Source organism: Anomalospiza imberbis, chromosome 5 (assembly GCF_031753505.1).
Source record: "Anomalospiza imberbis isolate Cuckoo-Finch-1a 21T00152 chromosome 5, ASM3175350v1, whole genome shotgun sequence".
In the NCBI taxonomy this organism is placed as follows: domain Eukaryota; kingdom Metazoa; phylum Chordata; class Aves; order Passeriformes; family Viduidae; genus Anomalospiza; species Anomalospiza imberbis.
The window spans coordinates 68,238,432-68,254,466 of NC_089685.1; the positions used below are offsets into that span (position 1 = coordinate 68,238,432).

Here is a 16,035-nt window from a genome sequence, read left to right on the forward strand (position 1 = left end):
TCTTTTTGGAGTAATCCACATGGCCCATAGCTGAAGGTTTTAAGGAATACATATATCCGGTGCTGCCCAACCACCTCTGCTGGTGGTCCAGTGGCTCTGCCTTCCCTGGCTGCTCCCTCTATCCCTGATGCAAGACACCATCCCGGGGTGTGAAGCACTGCCAGCCCCAAGAGGATTCCTGTGAGGATGGATGAGGATCTCTGGCCTGCTGACCTGTTGTGGCCAGCTGTCCTTTGTAGCACCAAAAGTGGAAAAGCACATTACTCTACAGACCAAGCAACTTGTTACCAAGCCTCAGTTCTGTTACACTCCCCTTCACACCTCCAGATCCCCAGGAGGGGTCCCTGCTGTTTGCTGGGTCCTCAAAGCAGCACCCCGCCTTTCCTCTGTGCAGCCTTAATGTCCAAGCTAGAAGTTCAACAGACAAGCAGGGAACAGCAGCCCATATGGTAAACAGGCTTTACCTCTGAGCAAAAAAGCTGGCACCTAAAAGGTCCTGCAGCCAGCTGCAATTTCAAGACTTCCTTTGCCCTCTAATTAGTTGGCATTTGCTGTACCAACTATTATCTTTCTAGTTACACAGCACCGAGGACAATGGCTCCTTATTTCCTGCCACAAACACTGGGTTACTATTTACCTCTAGCTGTACCTCCCCTATCTCCTATTCCCATTAAAAGAAAGTATCATTAATGACGGCAGTGATGGGAAACACTGGCGCAGTTGGTCCTAAATTAAGACAGTTGGAGCCTTCAATTACTTGTAGTGTGTAGCCTGTACTCAAACACTTACCTGCTCCTCTAAAAATGCTCATGTACTTCCACTCTGAACCCAAATGGATGCTCAGAACTGTTTGAAACAAGATGCTTGTGACAGTGTGTGTCTCAAGCTGCATTTTGTCCCAAGCCAGCACAAATTTGAGGAATTCCAGGGGGCCAAATGCCTCCCTGATGTAATTCCATTTGGATCCTTATATGTGAGTCTGTGTACGTGTAGGAGCAGCAAGGTACTCTTTGCACTGTGTATGAGGCTCTGCAGCTCCTGCTGTGTGGGGACTATGGATGCCTGGCGATGTGGGGCCCAGAGACGGGGACCTGGACGCAACAAGTGTAACTTCTGGCTGCTGCAGAGCTGCCACCAAGCTCGGAGACCAGGCATGTAAATCCTGTCTCCGTGCACTGAGCTGCCCAGCCGTCCCGGGGGCTAGGCACCACTTGCAGTCACACCAACATAAATTTACGGTGATCCTGCTAATGCCTGTGCAGCTACTCCTGCTTCTGCCAGGAAAAGTGAGAACGGGATCTGGCTGTGAATCTGTGAAGTTTTATGGGAAGGAGGGCGGAGGACAGCCCCCAGTGTGATTCCTGGTGTTGCAGGCAAAGGATGGATGTGCTTGTTGAGTGCCAGCCGCATCAAGAGCTTCATGTGCTGTCTCCTCTGCCAAACTTTGCCAGTCTATTTCAACAGCATCCCCGAACCGGGCTCTGCCTCATTCGCACCTTCACTGCAACCCAGCCGCCCACCCGCACTGGGAGACAGATGCCAAAAATCCCTGCTGAGATGAAGCAGTAGGTCACCAGGTTAAAAGCCTTCCGCTGGCGCGGGCCAGAAACCCCGCTGCCCGTACTGGAGGGGTTTTGGCTCCCAGCACGTTTGTCTCCCGGCCCGGGAGCCCCATGAGCAGGGTGCTCGTGAGCCCTCACAGCGAGAAGTGGAGGGCACGGAGCTCGCCTCAGCTCAGGGCGGCGGAACGGGCCGGACACTTCCAGCCGGCGGGGCCGGGCAGGCAGGGCGTGAGCACGGCAGGGATGCGCTGGGAGCGACACACGAGTGTCGGAGTCTCCTTGCGGGGGCTGCGCTGCCGGGCACGGCGAGGGCTGCGGGGGCCGCGGGAGGGAGCCAGCCCGGTCGCCTCCAGCGCACGGCACCGCGGCGTTGTCCCCGTCGCTGCCTCACTCACCAGCACGACCCCCCCCCCGACGGCAGCGGGCCCGCAGCTCAGCCCCGGGCCAGCCCCCCGCCCGCCCCGGCCGGGGAAGCCGCCCGACCCCCGCAGCGAGCCCCATCCCGGCGGCGGCGGCGGCGGCGGTGCCCGCGGCGGGGCGGGCGCAGGGCGCGGGGGGCGGGTGCGGGGCGGGGGGAGGCGGGGCGGAGGCGGCCGGAGCCCCCGGGATCCGCCGGCATCTCCCGGGCCCGGCACTCGCCACTGCCGCCAACTTCGGCCGGGAGTCGCGCTCGGTGCCGCCGCTGCCGGAGCCCGGCGCCGCCGCGGGCACGGGGAGGGCAGCGCCGGCAGCGTCCCCCCGCTCCCCTCTCGCAGCCGGCGAGGGGCTCGGCCCGGCGCGGCGACGGGGCGGCGGCCCCCGGGGCAGGTGCGTCCCCTCGCGGTCTCCGGCCGCCGCGACGCCGCCGAGCGGGACGCGGAGCCCCGTGCCCGCCGCGGGCGCCCGCTCACCTGCCGCTGCCGCCGGCGGCGCCCGGGAGATGCAGGTAGGAGGCGGCCCCGGCCCCGCGGCAGGAGGGCGGCGGCGGGAGGAGGAGGCCGGGGGCCGGGAGCTGTTCGGCCGCGCCGGGCGCCGCAGACCCCCGGGCTCGGCTCGTCCCGGGGGCGGACGCCTCCCTGCGCGGGCCCCGAAGGGGCGGGAGGCGACGCGGGCGGTACCGGGGGTCTGCCGCTTCTCCCAGCCCGGGAGACGCGCCCGCGCTTTGCCGCCGACCCCGGGAGGCGCCCCCGGGCCGGTGCGGCCGCCGGTCGGGGCGGAGCGGGGGCTGCGGGGATCGGGCTGCGCGGAGCCCCCGCGGCGGCCGGCCCCTACCGCGGGCGGGGCCCGTCGGGGGCCGAGCCGCCGCCGCCGGGCAGCAGCCCCCGGCTGAGCCCGCCAGCGACACGGGGCAGCGGAGGGGCCACCGGAGCGCGGGGCTGCGGCCGATTGCGGGATGGCCCCGCGGTGGCCTTGGTGGTGTTACTGCGGTGGGAGAGACCTGCGGTGCCATGAGAGACGCTGCCGGGATGTGAGGGGCCACCCTCTGGTATGAGGGATGTTGCTGGGGCGCGAGGGATGCTCCTCTGGGGTGGCAGACGCTGTGCTGATGAAACAGATGTTCCTCAGGCATGACAGACATGAGTTCACAAAACAGATGTTACGCCAGTGAGGTGGACCTTGGTGTGAGCACAGGGATTTTACTGTCAGAGGAGGATCCTTTCCCTGGGCGTGAGCACAGCGGCTTTCCTGGGAGCACCCACAGTGTCCTTTCTCACCCGTGTGTGTGGTGTGGCTGCATGTGCCAGCACGAGCCATGACATGTGGTGTGGAAAAAGGTCCTTGCGCTCTTGGAAGCACAGATGAGAAGTAAAAGTCTGCCTGGTTTCACAGGACCAGGGCGTGAGCATCCCAGTTACATCTGTGGCAGACACGCTCTTTTATGAAACTTGGTTTTTCCTCTCAGAATTGTGGTGTAATACTTCCCTTAGTGGTATGTGTAAAACAACTTCCCCAAACATATTTTTGTGTGTTCTGATGCACTTCATTGCCCCATGTTTTTGATAGTTTTCCTCTGCCATCGGGTGAGTGTCCCTGTAAGTCTCTCTATCCAACTTTCACCTATCTCTTAATACATTCCTGGCTGCCCATCATCTTCATCACTCTTGCCCTGCTGCCTGCACCCACATGCTCACCTGTTCACCTTTGGGGTCGGGGTTTTTAGTGACAGAGCTTTTTCTTACACATGTACTGGCATTTAAGCTCTTCAATTTCTTCATAGCCAAAACCCTGGGGGTGTGTGCATGGTGTTCCTTGTGTGCACCTGCACATTTCCAGTGCAATCTGCTCTGCTCCACATCACCTGCATGTCAGGACTGTGTGCATCAATGCTTGCTTATCTGCCTCGGTGTTGGGGGCTCTTTTCTCGGTGCCCTTTATGAGGGCTTTTGTGCCCACACAGCATTGGGCACACACAAGGTCTCTCTCTCCTTTACACTCATCTTCGTCCATCTGCCCCTCGGAGCCTGCCTGCTGCATGCACATCTCCAGAGTGTCCCTCACCTTCCCCACACCACACCAATGCTCAGGTGTGAGCCTGTCAGGGCCCTTCCTTCCCACATTTGCTGCTGGGCATTGACACGTGAGTTGAAGGGACCACTTTTTCTGATGGTGGCACTTTCACCTGCAGGTGCCTGTCTTCTGTCACACAGGTGCAGTTGTAAGTGGAGAACCAAGCTGGGTATGTGCTCTTCTTCCCAAAAGAGAAAGAGGTGGGCTTTCTCAAGGTTGGCAGGAGAGAGACAGATTCCTCTTAAACCAGTGTCCTGTGCATGGGCGCCTGGGTTTAGCCAAGGTAAAGGTTGGGCTCTGCAAGAATTCAGGTGGAATGTTTTTCACCCCAAACATCCAGGGTATGGGATGAGTTGCCACGTGTGCAGAGAAGCTAGTCCAACTACTTGGGGTTTTATCCTTCTTTAAAGAAAATAGCTGAGTCTATGAGGAGAGAAGCATGAGGATGAGCTGCCAGTGCGGGTCAGGAGGCAGAGCTGGCGAAGTGAGCTGGCCCCATTCCAGCCTTAGGTTTCCTCAGGCTCTGTTGCTCATTCATTTCTGTGCCCAGGAGTGTCTGCAACAGATCCCTTCCCTTTGGAAAGGAGTCCCTCCCCGGCTCCTTCAGTTTTAGCACATCTCTCAGGAGCTGTAAGCAGCCCCTGTGTCCTTTCCCTTGTCTCTGGTGCATGGACATTGAAAATGTCCTTCCACATATGACTGATCTCAGTTTTGAAAAGCTGAAACTGAAGTTGTGGCTGCAGGCTCCCAGTCCTGAGAAGTCTTCTTTCTCAGCCCTTTCCCTCCCAATCTGCCAGAATTTATTACATCAGTTGAAAAAAAAAAATAGAAATTTGGAAAGAGCTGGGCCTAGAAAGTTGATGGTCCTGTGTTTTAAAGAAAAATGAACATTCTTGTATAGCATAGTCTCCAGGAGCTTGTTCTTTTAGGAAGAGATCAAATACTGTGAAATTTAAAGTTACCTTTAAGCTATTTGTTCCTTTCTCTAGCCCAGTAGGCCCCTCTGTTTCTGGACTGCTTCACATCTTGAGTATTTTGTCCTAAGGTTGTTGGGGTTGGGTTTCAAGGCGCACAGGGAAACCAGCTCTTTTCTGAAAACTGCATGATTGCTCATTTAAATGAATATAAATTGTTTCTATTCATAAGATCTTTTTTTTTTTTTTTTCTAGCAGCTGATCAAAGTTCGAGTGAAAACCATTTCGTCATTTCCAAATAAATTGGACACACATGCACACACACACACACTGAACATTTCAGAGAGACTTTTAAACACAGCACTTGTAAAATCAGAATGTGGACAGCCAAGGCATGTTATGTAAGACAGTGCAGTCTGTGATTTGATTCCACTTTTGCATAGAAAGGGATCTTCACTTCCTGGGAGAAGGCACACAGACTTTATTAAAGCTGAAAGCAGCGCAGAGAGGGCTCAGGGGAATTTCTCCCAGACTAAAAAAAATCCTTTTCTAATGGGAGATTTAATGAATGAGGACCTGTGTAGCATTTCAGGAAGATGCTACATTAAGATGTAGCGTGGTGGGATACCTGACTGCTTTCAGCAGCTCTGGAAGTAGCTGGTGCTTGGAGAGCTTTCTAATTCAAGAGAACTTAAGGCATGTGGTTGGTCATTTAGGCTCTGTTAGAAACAGGCAGTGTTTAACCTTCAGAACAAACGACCAAAGGCAGCATTTGCTTCTCCACCTTTTAAAATCTTCTGATAGAGATGGGGTGTCTCTTTGGAAGGGACATTCTACTAAAGTGCAAGTTCTTGGGCTCACTGCAGAGACAACTGGCTGAGACCATATGGGCGGAATCACAGATGAGGCCAGAGCCTGTGATCCACCACCCCCTTCCAAGCTTTGCCTTAGGACCTGATGAAGCTCAGGCGGGCCTTGCCTTGCTCTGGGAGAGGTGGAGCTGCAGGGTTCCTGGGGCAGATGGTCACTCCTGGCACAGCAGCTCCCCAGAGCGGGGGTGCTCTCCCTGCCTTGTGACTGCACGGCTGCTGGCAGCCCACTGCAGTGGCTGTAGCGTGGCTGCCTGTGGGGATCCTTCCCTTGTCCTTGGAGCTGTAAAACAGGCCCTGAGCTCTCATGGCTTGCCTCAGGGCTGCAGGCAGGGCAGAGGGGGGAGTGCTGTGTGTCCCCTCCAGTTCATGGGGTCTGGATGACTTGAGCTATAGAGGCTGGCTGAGTTTGCAAGACTAACTCCTTGGTTTTGGTTCTTTTACTCTTTTTTTCCCTCTGAAAGGGAGCTCAAAATGGCCACAACTGTATTGCTGGTTGGGTTTCCCCTGGTACGTTTCCTTTGCAAGGTCCCTTTGTACCCCGTCTACTCAGGATTTGCACTTCTCCTTATGCTGCAATGTCCTCCATACTTCTCTCAACAGCTTTCCTGCTTGCTGGGGATGCTGCCAGGCAGGAAGCAAATGCTTGGAGCAAAGGCTGGGGTAAAAATGCCCCACAGAGTTGTGTGCTCCCAGCCCACTGGCCCCAACAGCCCTATTCCGAGGTGCCTCAGCCCCCGAGTAGTTCTTTGAAGGGCTCTCCCCAGGGGCTGGCAGTGGCAAACATGAGGGTTGTGTGAACCCCATCTCTTCCCCTTGGAATGTTTACCTGTCTAATTTTAACTCCCCAGCCAGCTTCATCCCTCCTAAGCCGACCTGTTCTCTTGTGGCTGGGCTGTGGGTCTGGCTGCTGCTGCCGCGTTTCCTGGCTGCCTCAGGCTGGTGGTTTGCTGCTCGCTCCCTCATCTCGGTGGATGCTGGCTCTTTCAAGGTCCCAGGCAAGCCAGTTCTCCCTCTCCTAGGTTTTATTTTTAAATCTGGTTGCACAGCCCTCAGGACTGGAGGGTCCCTTGTCCTCTCATCTCTGAGTGTTTATTCTGCAGCAGGCTTCAGGAAATCTCCCCTTGTCCCACTATAGCCCACAGTTTTCCTCCCTGGCTGTGGTTGCTCCCAGAGACCAGGCATGCTGAGTTGCTCCCTGGCCAGCTCTAAAGGGACAGTGCCTCTTTCTGCTCCCATAGGGATTCAGCAGTGGGGAAGCAGTAGGTGCTTCCTCACAAAGGCATCTTCCTTATTTCACTTTGTTCAGAGCTGGGCTTCCCCAAGCTGCCTTTTGTGTGAGTTTGTTTGAGAAGTAGGTGATGTGCCCCTCATCTTCAGAAGAGCTAGAGAGAGGGACAAGCAGAGGAAAGGCAATGCTCCTCTTTCTGACAGGCTGGATAGAATTAGCTTTCTTTAGAATTTCTGAGTTTGGGACAGTAAGTACGGCCCAACCTGGGAGCCTTCGCCATCGAAATAAAACCGTCGGGATCAAACCATTTGTGCCCTGCATAACCCTGCAAGAGACCCCTGACGGATCTCTCTTTCCAGGCATGCCTGCAGCTAATGCTGTGGTCTGCCACATGAGAGACGTGGTTTGAGTCCTGGCCTCCTCTGCCCTTCTTTGAGCTAACCCGGTGGCCTCGGGTTTAATACTCTCATATTCAGAGCAAAGGTAATGCAGGCCAGGGCTTTCATGACTGGTGATTTGGGGTATCCAGCTCTGAATGCTGTCAAAGGTCCTGTTTTTTCCCCGAGGTTCAGCTGTTTCAGATACTTGGGCATTCTTGAGTAGTCTGGGCTTGATTACTCAAAGTGACTAGTCCATTTTGCAAAGCTTCATCTCAGCCTCTGGAGCAAAACAGAATGAGATGAATTAATGCAGAACGTACCACTCAAATGGAGTGAATTTTCCTGGGAATCAGTCTGTGGCCAGAGAGCTCATGGCACTGTTGCGTGCAGGGATGGGTAAAGAGCTCTTGGTTTAGATTAATTTATGGTTTTAAGTAGCTTGTGGGAAAGGCTCAAAGGGTTTGATAGTTTTTGTCTTAGGGGAAGAAAAGCAGAGCAACATTGTGTCTTTGTATAGCGAGAGGTTTGTGAACACACATTGAAGGATTTGAGGGAAAATATGTTTTCTGTAAACTCTCCCATCTCAATTGGAGGTGAGGGAGACTGAAGTGATTAGGTGGAACATGTGTTTCGGATTTGGTTTTGTCCATCATTAAGGACAGAGGGTTAACAAAAGTCACAGGAATACTAATATTTCAGTGGTCTCTCTAAATCTGTCTTCCTTTTCCATTTGTTCTGTATTTAGCTTTTTGGCTGGTTTGCTACCATTGTTTAACTGAGTCCTGAAGCATTGTAGCACCTCTATTATGGACAAGTTGGAGCTGTAAAGCAAATTAAATGAGAATCTCCCTTGCTTAGCTGGAAAACCTTTCTGAGCTTTGTTATGTATCACAGAGTGTCGAGAGAGACGTATGAGCCCAAGCATGTCTTCATTAATGGAACATTTTTCAGAAAAAATAATTTTTTGACTGTCAGGTTCATTACTCCCTGAGGTGTTCCTGAGTGCTTCGAAATTGTCTCCAATCATAAAAAATTGATACTGTACAAAGGCAAATTAAGTTCCTTTTTTCCCTCCTCTGTTTTTACAGCTCAAGCAATTCTACAGGTTCCTTTATTATATTCTGCAGCTCAGATTTGTTAATAATTACTGTAAATACTGGTCCTGGCAGTAGGTCAGGGTTTTTTTTAGTAAATATTTTGCCATTATCATTTCTGTGTCACAGCTGGGAAGGTTTGTAGTGTCCTGTGGCTGTCATCACTGTCAATTTTGCCCAGTTTTGCATCTCTGAAAACTAACTGAAGCTTTACAGTGTTACACTGAGATGATGCAGATTTTTATGGGGTAGCCCCATTATTCTTTACACTGCAATGGAAGTTTCTGGTTTTAGACCAAAATGTCAGCTCTTGCTCCCGTGTGTGGTGTGCACAAACCAGGTTTCACAGCAACATCTGCAGCCTTGTGGGTGGCTGCAGCTGTTATTCCACCTGTGGAGATTTCACACCCTGGGGTACAGGTAGAGTGGAATGAGTGCTCCTGTGAGCACTCATTATTATTATTAATTATGACCAATTACCTGTCCTGATTTCTGTTCTGTTTTTATAACTATTCCCCATTTCCACCTATTCTTAACTAGGTGTTTGGGAGTTTTGCCAATGTTCAAAATGAACTTCTAATAATTTTTTATGAATGACAAGGAGGTTTTTCAGCTGGGTAAGCTTGGTAAGTGCAGCACTGGCTTTGTTCAGTTTTTACTGAAGCTTCACAGGCTCTTTCAGCATCTCTGCTGTTTTCCAAGGAGCCTGCTGGAAGGCTCAAAAGCTTCCCTCCACAGCATGCTGAGAAGATGTAAGGGTCTGTATTTCTGCACGGCAACAGTTGCACCCCAGTGGTATAAAACCCCATTGCAGGTAACAACCCAAACTTTTATCTACAAGACACGTAAAACTTCTTTATCTTCCAGGAAAATTGTGCCAGTTAGGTCAGACTCACACACCAGGAACAATTTACTGTCTGAGTTTGGCTGCTTGTGTTAGACTGTGTCTGTGCCACAGCCTGTGAAAGAAGGGGAGCCACAGCATTTTCTGTGGGCACAGCTCTGACCATGGAGGCATCTTTGTCAGCACAGCTGACACTGGGGTGTTGGCAGGAGCATGTATTTTTTTTTTCCCCATTTCTTGAACTAAAAAAAGTTTAGTGGGGTAACCCTGAAAGTCTGGATTAGGCCCTACTTAGAGAGGCCAGGTAATGCTTTCAAGTCAAGCATAAAACCAAGCTAGAAGCAATAGGAATAGCAGTTAAGTTTAGACACAGTTAGTTTGTGCTACCTAGAGCCTTACTTCAGCTTATGGACAAGGCTGAACTGGGAAATGTGTTTTAAATACATTAGAGAGAATGTTCTGTCAGCTTGTTGCTGCTTTTGAGGAAGTTCTGTCAGTTTATTGTTGCTTTTGGTAAACCTGGGTGAGATCTGACTTGGCAAACCTCGTGCTTCATGCAGTGCATCCCCAGCTGGGCAGATGGAAGTTGGCCACCACAGGATGCCGCGGAGCAGGCATGGAAAGCTTTGCTGGTTACCTCTACCAATTCCTGCACCTCCCTGAGGCAACAAGGAATATTATCTCTTACTTCCCAGCTGGTTCAGTAAGTCATTCTTTCTCGTGATAAAAGAGGTGGTGATCTTCACAAAGCCGAAAACCTTTGTCCACAGCCAGGGAAGGATTATGTGGCAGAGCTGTGTGCAGGAGGTTGTGTATATGCTGGGAACTGGAGCAGGGATAGGGTTCAGTCCTGTGGAAACTGTGGCTTATTGACATCTTGGGACAGGTGGCAGAGGCTGCCATGGGGTGGTCATAGCTTCCTAAAATCAGCCTGGGATTGAAAGGGCTTCAAAGCAACACCCATTCCCAAGCTGTAGATTGACATCCAGAAAAGTCCATCAGCTCGCAGGTGCTGGTCTGATGTTAAAAGCTCCAGAGATGCTTGAACATAATCTGTTCTCCATTTGGTTTCAGGCAAATGCTGCTGGTTTGCTCAGTCAACAGTTGTGACTCCACCTAAATACATTTTACTTTTCCCTTCAGCTGCTCTGTCCACATGTACAGAAGCCTTTGGCTTTTAATACCAGCATCATCACATCAAATTCATCGCCTGGTCCTGTCACTCCTGCCTTGGCAAGGCTTTCTCTTGGCATACCTCAGCATTGTGCGGGGTGGATCTGCCAGACTGTCTTGATGAGCGGCAATCTGAGGCCATGCATCTGTGACTAGTCCCTGTAAATTGTCGTGCTGTGCCTTGTCCCGTGGGCATGAAGCAGCAGGTGTTAGGGAAATGCTGCTTTCTGTCATTGTCCCTGCTTTCACAGCAGGCTTTGGCTGGCTGTTCCTGCACAGGGCAGAGGGTCCTGGTGGTTGCACATCTGCCTAAAGGTGTCTGCACAGAAATTTTGTGGATTACTGAGGTTGGAGTTGGGTTTTTGTTTGTAGGGTTTGTTTCTGCAAAGGAATGATATTAAATAAGTAATGAGTTTTTGGAGGTAGTTTAGAGCCTCCAGAGGCCCACTTGCCTTTTCCTCTCCAAGGTTTTGCAAAGTCAGCCTTTGGAGAGAGATGTGTAGTCTTGTGTGCTGATGAAGAGGAGATGCTTTGGAGGGCATCCAGAAGTATCTGCAGACCCCACTCCACCTCTGTGGGCAAAGTGAGTTTCTGTTTGCTACTTGTCTGACACCTTGGACCATTTCCCTAAGTTAAAACAGCTGATTACTCTGTAACAGTTCAGGTTCCTAAGAAGGTCTGGGTGCCGGTGTGTTCCTGGACTTCGGTAAAGAATCTCCAGTGTGTCCTCAGCGTGGGTAACCTCAGTGCAGACATCCGTATGCCTGGAGCAAATGTCCAGTCCTCCAGCAGCACAACAAACAAACACAGAGCTGGTAAAATGAAAAAAAAAGCTCCCAGAAGAAAACATGGTTTGATCTAAATTGAAATTTTCAGAAGAAAAACATGCTTTTCTTTAGTGATGTTTCAAAACCTAATGATTTCTGTTTCCAATTGACATTTAAATGTCATTTTATGTTGGTATCCAGAACAAGAGTTTAAATTTCACATCAACCCCAAAATCTCTCCTTTTGAATCAACATTTCATTTTCACAGAATAACAGGTTGGAAGGAACATAAAGGATCATCTGATCCAGCCTTTCTTGGCAAAAGCACAGTCTGAACAAGATGGCCCAGCACAGTGTCCAGCAAATCTTGAAAGTGTCCAATGTTGGGGAATCCACCACTTCCCTAGAGAGATTAGTCCAAAGGCCAGTTGTTTCCACTGTGTAAAATTTTCCATTTCTGTCCAGTTGGAATCTCCCCAGGAGTAACCCTGTATCTTTTCCATGTGCCTCCTTGTAAGAAGGGAGACTCCATTTTCTTTGTAGCCACTGTTTAAATACTGGAAGATGATGATAAGATCTCCCCTAAGCCTTCTTTTCTCAAGGCCCTCTTCTCTCAGCCTCTCCTCACTGGCAGGCTTCCCTCTTCTTTTGCCATCTTTGTGGCCCTTCTCTGGACTCTCTCCAGACAGAGAAAATTCTGCTAAAACATTTTGAATGTTTTGTTTCTATCAACAATATCTTCCTTCCTACCCCTGCATTTTCAAATCAAGAGCATTTGGAATTGTTCATACTATTAACTAGTCTAATATTTTGACCTTTCATCCCTACTTGGGATGCAGGCAAATGCTGAAATCCCAGCCCTTCTTGGGGAACTGAGATTCTGTTCTCTGACCAGAGCCACAAAAGTGTATTTCCACTGGTTTTGCTGGCTGGCTACTTCAGTACTTTATCAGTGATGACTTGTAATTCAGTGCAGATTGAACCTGTGGTATATCCACATGGCTGGAGAGGCTGAGGGCAGTTAATCTTTCTTGCTCTGTGTTGTACTTTCAAATTAATACCCAGGTTTCTTTCCAAAGATAAATTTTCCTTCTGAACCAGCATTTGGTAGTGCACTTCACAGCTGCCTGATACATGTTCCATGCACAAATGAGGATCCTGGTGCTCTCCCAGTCTAGCTACAAGCTGTTATATGAAATCAGGATGTTTTAAAATTTAAGACTGTTTCTGGTTCATCTATTGTTTGCAGTCTTACAGCTTGCCATATATCTTTCTCCTCAGAAGTTACTTTTCCCCCTTCCCACCACTGTGGGGAGGTTTTTCCTGCTGGGCTCTGTGCAGTGTGTCTCTGAAGCAGTTTTATGGTGTTCCCTAGAAGCATGCTTTTGTCAGGCTGCCTCAAAGTGTCATCCAGGGAAAAGTCTCTGAAGCAAGAAATGTCCTTTTCTGTCTGGCTTTGAGGTGTTATCTCCCCTCTTCCCAGATGCAATTGGCTCCATCTACATCCCTCAGCTGCTTTGTTTGGAGTGAGGAGAGCTCAGAAAATCAAGGGAGGCCACACACATAAACAACTGTGTGTGAAATCAATTAATCTAAACGAGCAGGAGATTTGTTCTTGCAGGAAAAAAGCCTGGCTCTCCAGAAACCTCTCCTGTGTATGGCAGGACTGTTACAAACATTGCATCACTGGAACAGTGATGAGCTAGGTGAGTATGTTAACCTTTTTGGCCAGTATTTAGAGGAAGAGTGGTGTTTGATTGTGTTTGAAGAGCTTACCGTGCTCTTTGTATTTTAACCAGTGATTTTCATTATGGATACAGTGGTAGCGTGCTGAAGCAGGAACTGCTGAAGAGACCTGAATTTTGAAATCTTAACTTCAAATATTTGCATCATAAGCTTGGTTCCAAGCATTGCAGTCAGGGATAAGAAGCTATGCCTGTCATTCCTCTGTGTTTGGGTAACAGACATTGTCAGCGATACATATATAACCTGTAGGATAGGAATTACTTGCCGGAGTTTTGAAAAACAATATTTCGACCTCTAATTAGAGAAAAATCTTTCATTGCTTTTTCAAAAGTCTGATAAGAAAAAGAGGGTTCCTCAACTCTCCTGCAGGAGGAGGGTTATTCACATCTCAGCACATTGTGGTCCTCTGCTGTAGGGTGGGTGCCCAGGGGTCAGTAACTACAGTCATATCCCAGTCTCACTCTGCACATCTTTAAATAATAGTCTCTTCTCCTGGCTGTCTGGGGCAGCAATAACATGAGCAAAAAGCTGTGCTTGGCCTCTCTTGGCTGAGGGAAGGACATGGATATCAGGCCTGAAGGGAGCACACTTTAGGGGAAAGGAGTGAAAGTCTGGGAGACAGCCACTCTACTCAGCCTCTTAAATCATCACAGGAAAGGATGAGGTAGTGCAGCTCTGAGAAATCAAAAGTCTCTGTGCTTATAGTGTTACTCAGACATTAAAGTCTTATCATGGCCACAAATCTTCCCTGACCCCACCTTGTCTCCCCTTTGGGGAAGAGGAAAATGATAAGAGAAGTGGTTTTGTGTTTTGCACTGAGGGCTCCTTAAGGAATCATGCTCTGCTTGGGCCAGCTCGGAACTGAAGGTTCATCATTTGGAGTGAGAGTTTCCCAAAGACTTGAACTAAAGCCAGCCCTGTTAGGCAAAGCTGCAGCCAGTGGTCTTGACAGGATACTCCTGTTCACACAACTTTGTTATGTTTTGCTGTGATTTCTTGATTCATTTCTAGTATGCAATGGATCATTTTCCTGATTTGAGAAGTCTTTTATGACTAAGACTTCAGTGTGTAATTTCTTCAGCTGAGGCCAGGAGATTGCCCCACATGGCAGCCAAGAAGATGCCCTGTGTTCCTGTGTGGCAGAGAGCCCTCTTGTAGCTTTCTGGCTGGAAAATCTCTGGTTCATCACCTTGTACAACCAGCTGGTGCCAAAACCCTGCCTGGTGGATGCTTCTGAGCAGCTACTGCCTTCTATCATTCTGATCACAATAATTTGGCTTGTTTGTTATCTGATTTGATGGAGGCTGAGGAGGACATCACTTCCCAGGGCCCTGAGGGCAAAAACTCAGCCTCCTAGATCTGCATTTGTTTTCTAACCCTGCCACAGCCCTGGAAACATCTTGCAGGGGAGGTGTCCTCTGAAATAGACCAAGTCATTTGCAAGTTAGTTGTCTATACACCACTGAAATTCCTCTCCCTCGGGCACTTTTCTAGATCTCAGTGTGCTCCTTCAGGCACCCAAGTATCACTGTTCAGGTGGCTGGTTTTCCTCGTGTGACATCCATGAAAGGAGACTCCATGTTCACATGTACTGATGCTTGTGTGGTGTTTGCACCATTTTCTCTCACAAGCCTCTGGGGAAAGGGTAGATGCTGGTTTTGTCTGACTCCCGGATGGAAATACAAAGAACACCCAACAACACAAATAAGTTAAACTGCTAATTTCCAGGATCGAATTACAGCTGTTGGGTTTGCTGCCTGACCTGAAAATAAAACTCCTCTTGCAAGGTTTCCTTGTTTTGGGGCTTTATTTGCTTGTTTATGTTAAACAAAGCAAGTGAACAAGAACCATGCTACTGAGTAGGAGAGGATGGTTTGCCTGGTTTGTTTCCCTGTGTCCTGCCTGGCTTCTGCTCAGCCAGTTGTGCCCCACACTGTCCTTTGGGAGGGGCATACTGGGCTAAATATATCTGTACTGCCTGTGAAACGCAGTATGGGGTGCTGCGTCATTTGGTGCAGTTTACTTGGAAACTAAGGTGGGAAGCCAGCTTTTATTTTCAGCCTTGGGTCAGATGTGTTGGTCAGTTGTCTCACCCAGATTTTTAGTCCTGATCAGGAGTTTGTCCTTGCAAGACAGACAGAAAACCTGCTCTCTAAATAAAAAGCCGAGCTTATTGCAGTGACAAAGTCACATTGGGGCAACCATATTTTTCTTGCTCAGCAACCAGATTTACAGTGTGAGAGATAGTTCAGATAGATTACCTTGAAAGCAGCAATGAAAGTCATAGCTCAGATATCATGGTTTAATGAGCAGAGATGCTGGTGTGATGCTGTAAATATATCAGGAAGAACCCCAGCCCTGGCAGCACACTGACAGCTGGAGACCTTGGGCTTTCACTGGCGGTGGAGCAGAAGTGTATCCTTCCACAAAATGTGTGAAGAGCAGATGCAGCTTGGTGACTAAATAGGGCTTGGGTTTTGCAGTTTCTAGTTCTGCTTTTTGCCTTGTCTTCCCCTGCTTTTTCTGCTAGTGCAGTGGGAGTGATTTCAGGAGAAAGGAAGACATTCCTGGGGTGTGGAAGTGCCAAGAAGTGGACACAGCCCACCTGAGCTTGCTGTCTTCTCTGCTACACCTGAATAACAGCAGTAGGGCAGTGTGGCTGCATTGGTGACATAAATCTGCTGGGGCTCTGGGGCACATATTTGGGCAAATGAGTGTGTGGAAACTCCTGCTCTTTCTCCGTGAGCTCTCCAGGGTCACCTGCCTGCACATCTGACATGCTGCAGTCACATCTCTGGCAGCTGAATATGTTTTTCAGTCTTCTCCCTTATGCCACTGTGAGAGGAATGCCAGTATTGCTGTATGACTGTCCTGCTGAAAAAGGAGGTGAGAAAACTCTTTCAGTGTAAGATTTTACATTTATCTATGAGATCAGTAACTATGGGAATTAATTTCTGCCTGTGTAGTG

At 49.8% G+C, this 16,035-nt stretch overlaps 1 protein-coding gene across 1 annotated transcript in view; it reads left to right on the plus strand.

Moving 5' to 3' along the window:
- Positions 1-2,361: 2,361 nt before the first annotated feature.
- Positions 2,362-16,035, plus strand: part of WNT5B (Wnt family member 5B) — a 67,864-nt gene continuing 54,190 nt past the window's right edge. The window contains exon 1 of the mRNA XM_068191773.1: positions 2,362-2,487. Coding sequence (XP_068047874.1) covers positions 2,482-2,487 — 6 coding nt within the window. The 5' untranslated portion in view covers positions 2,362-2,481. The remainder of the gene's footprint in view (positions 2,488-16,035) is intronic.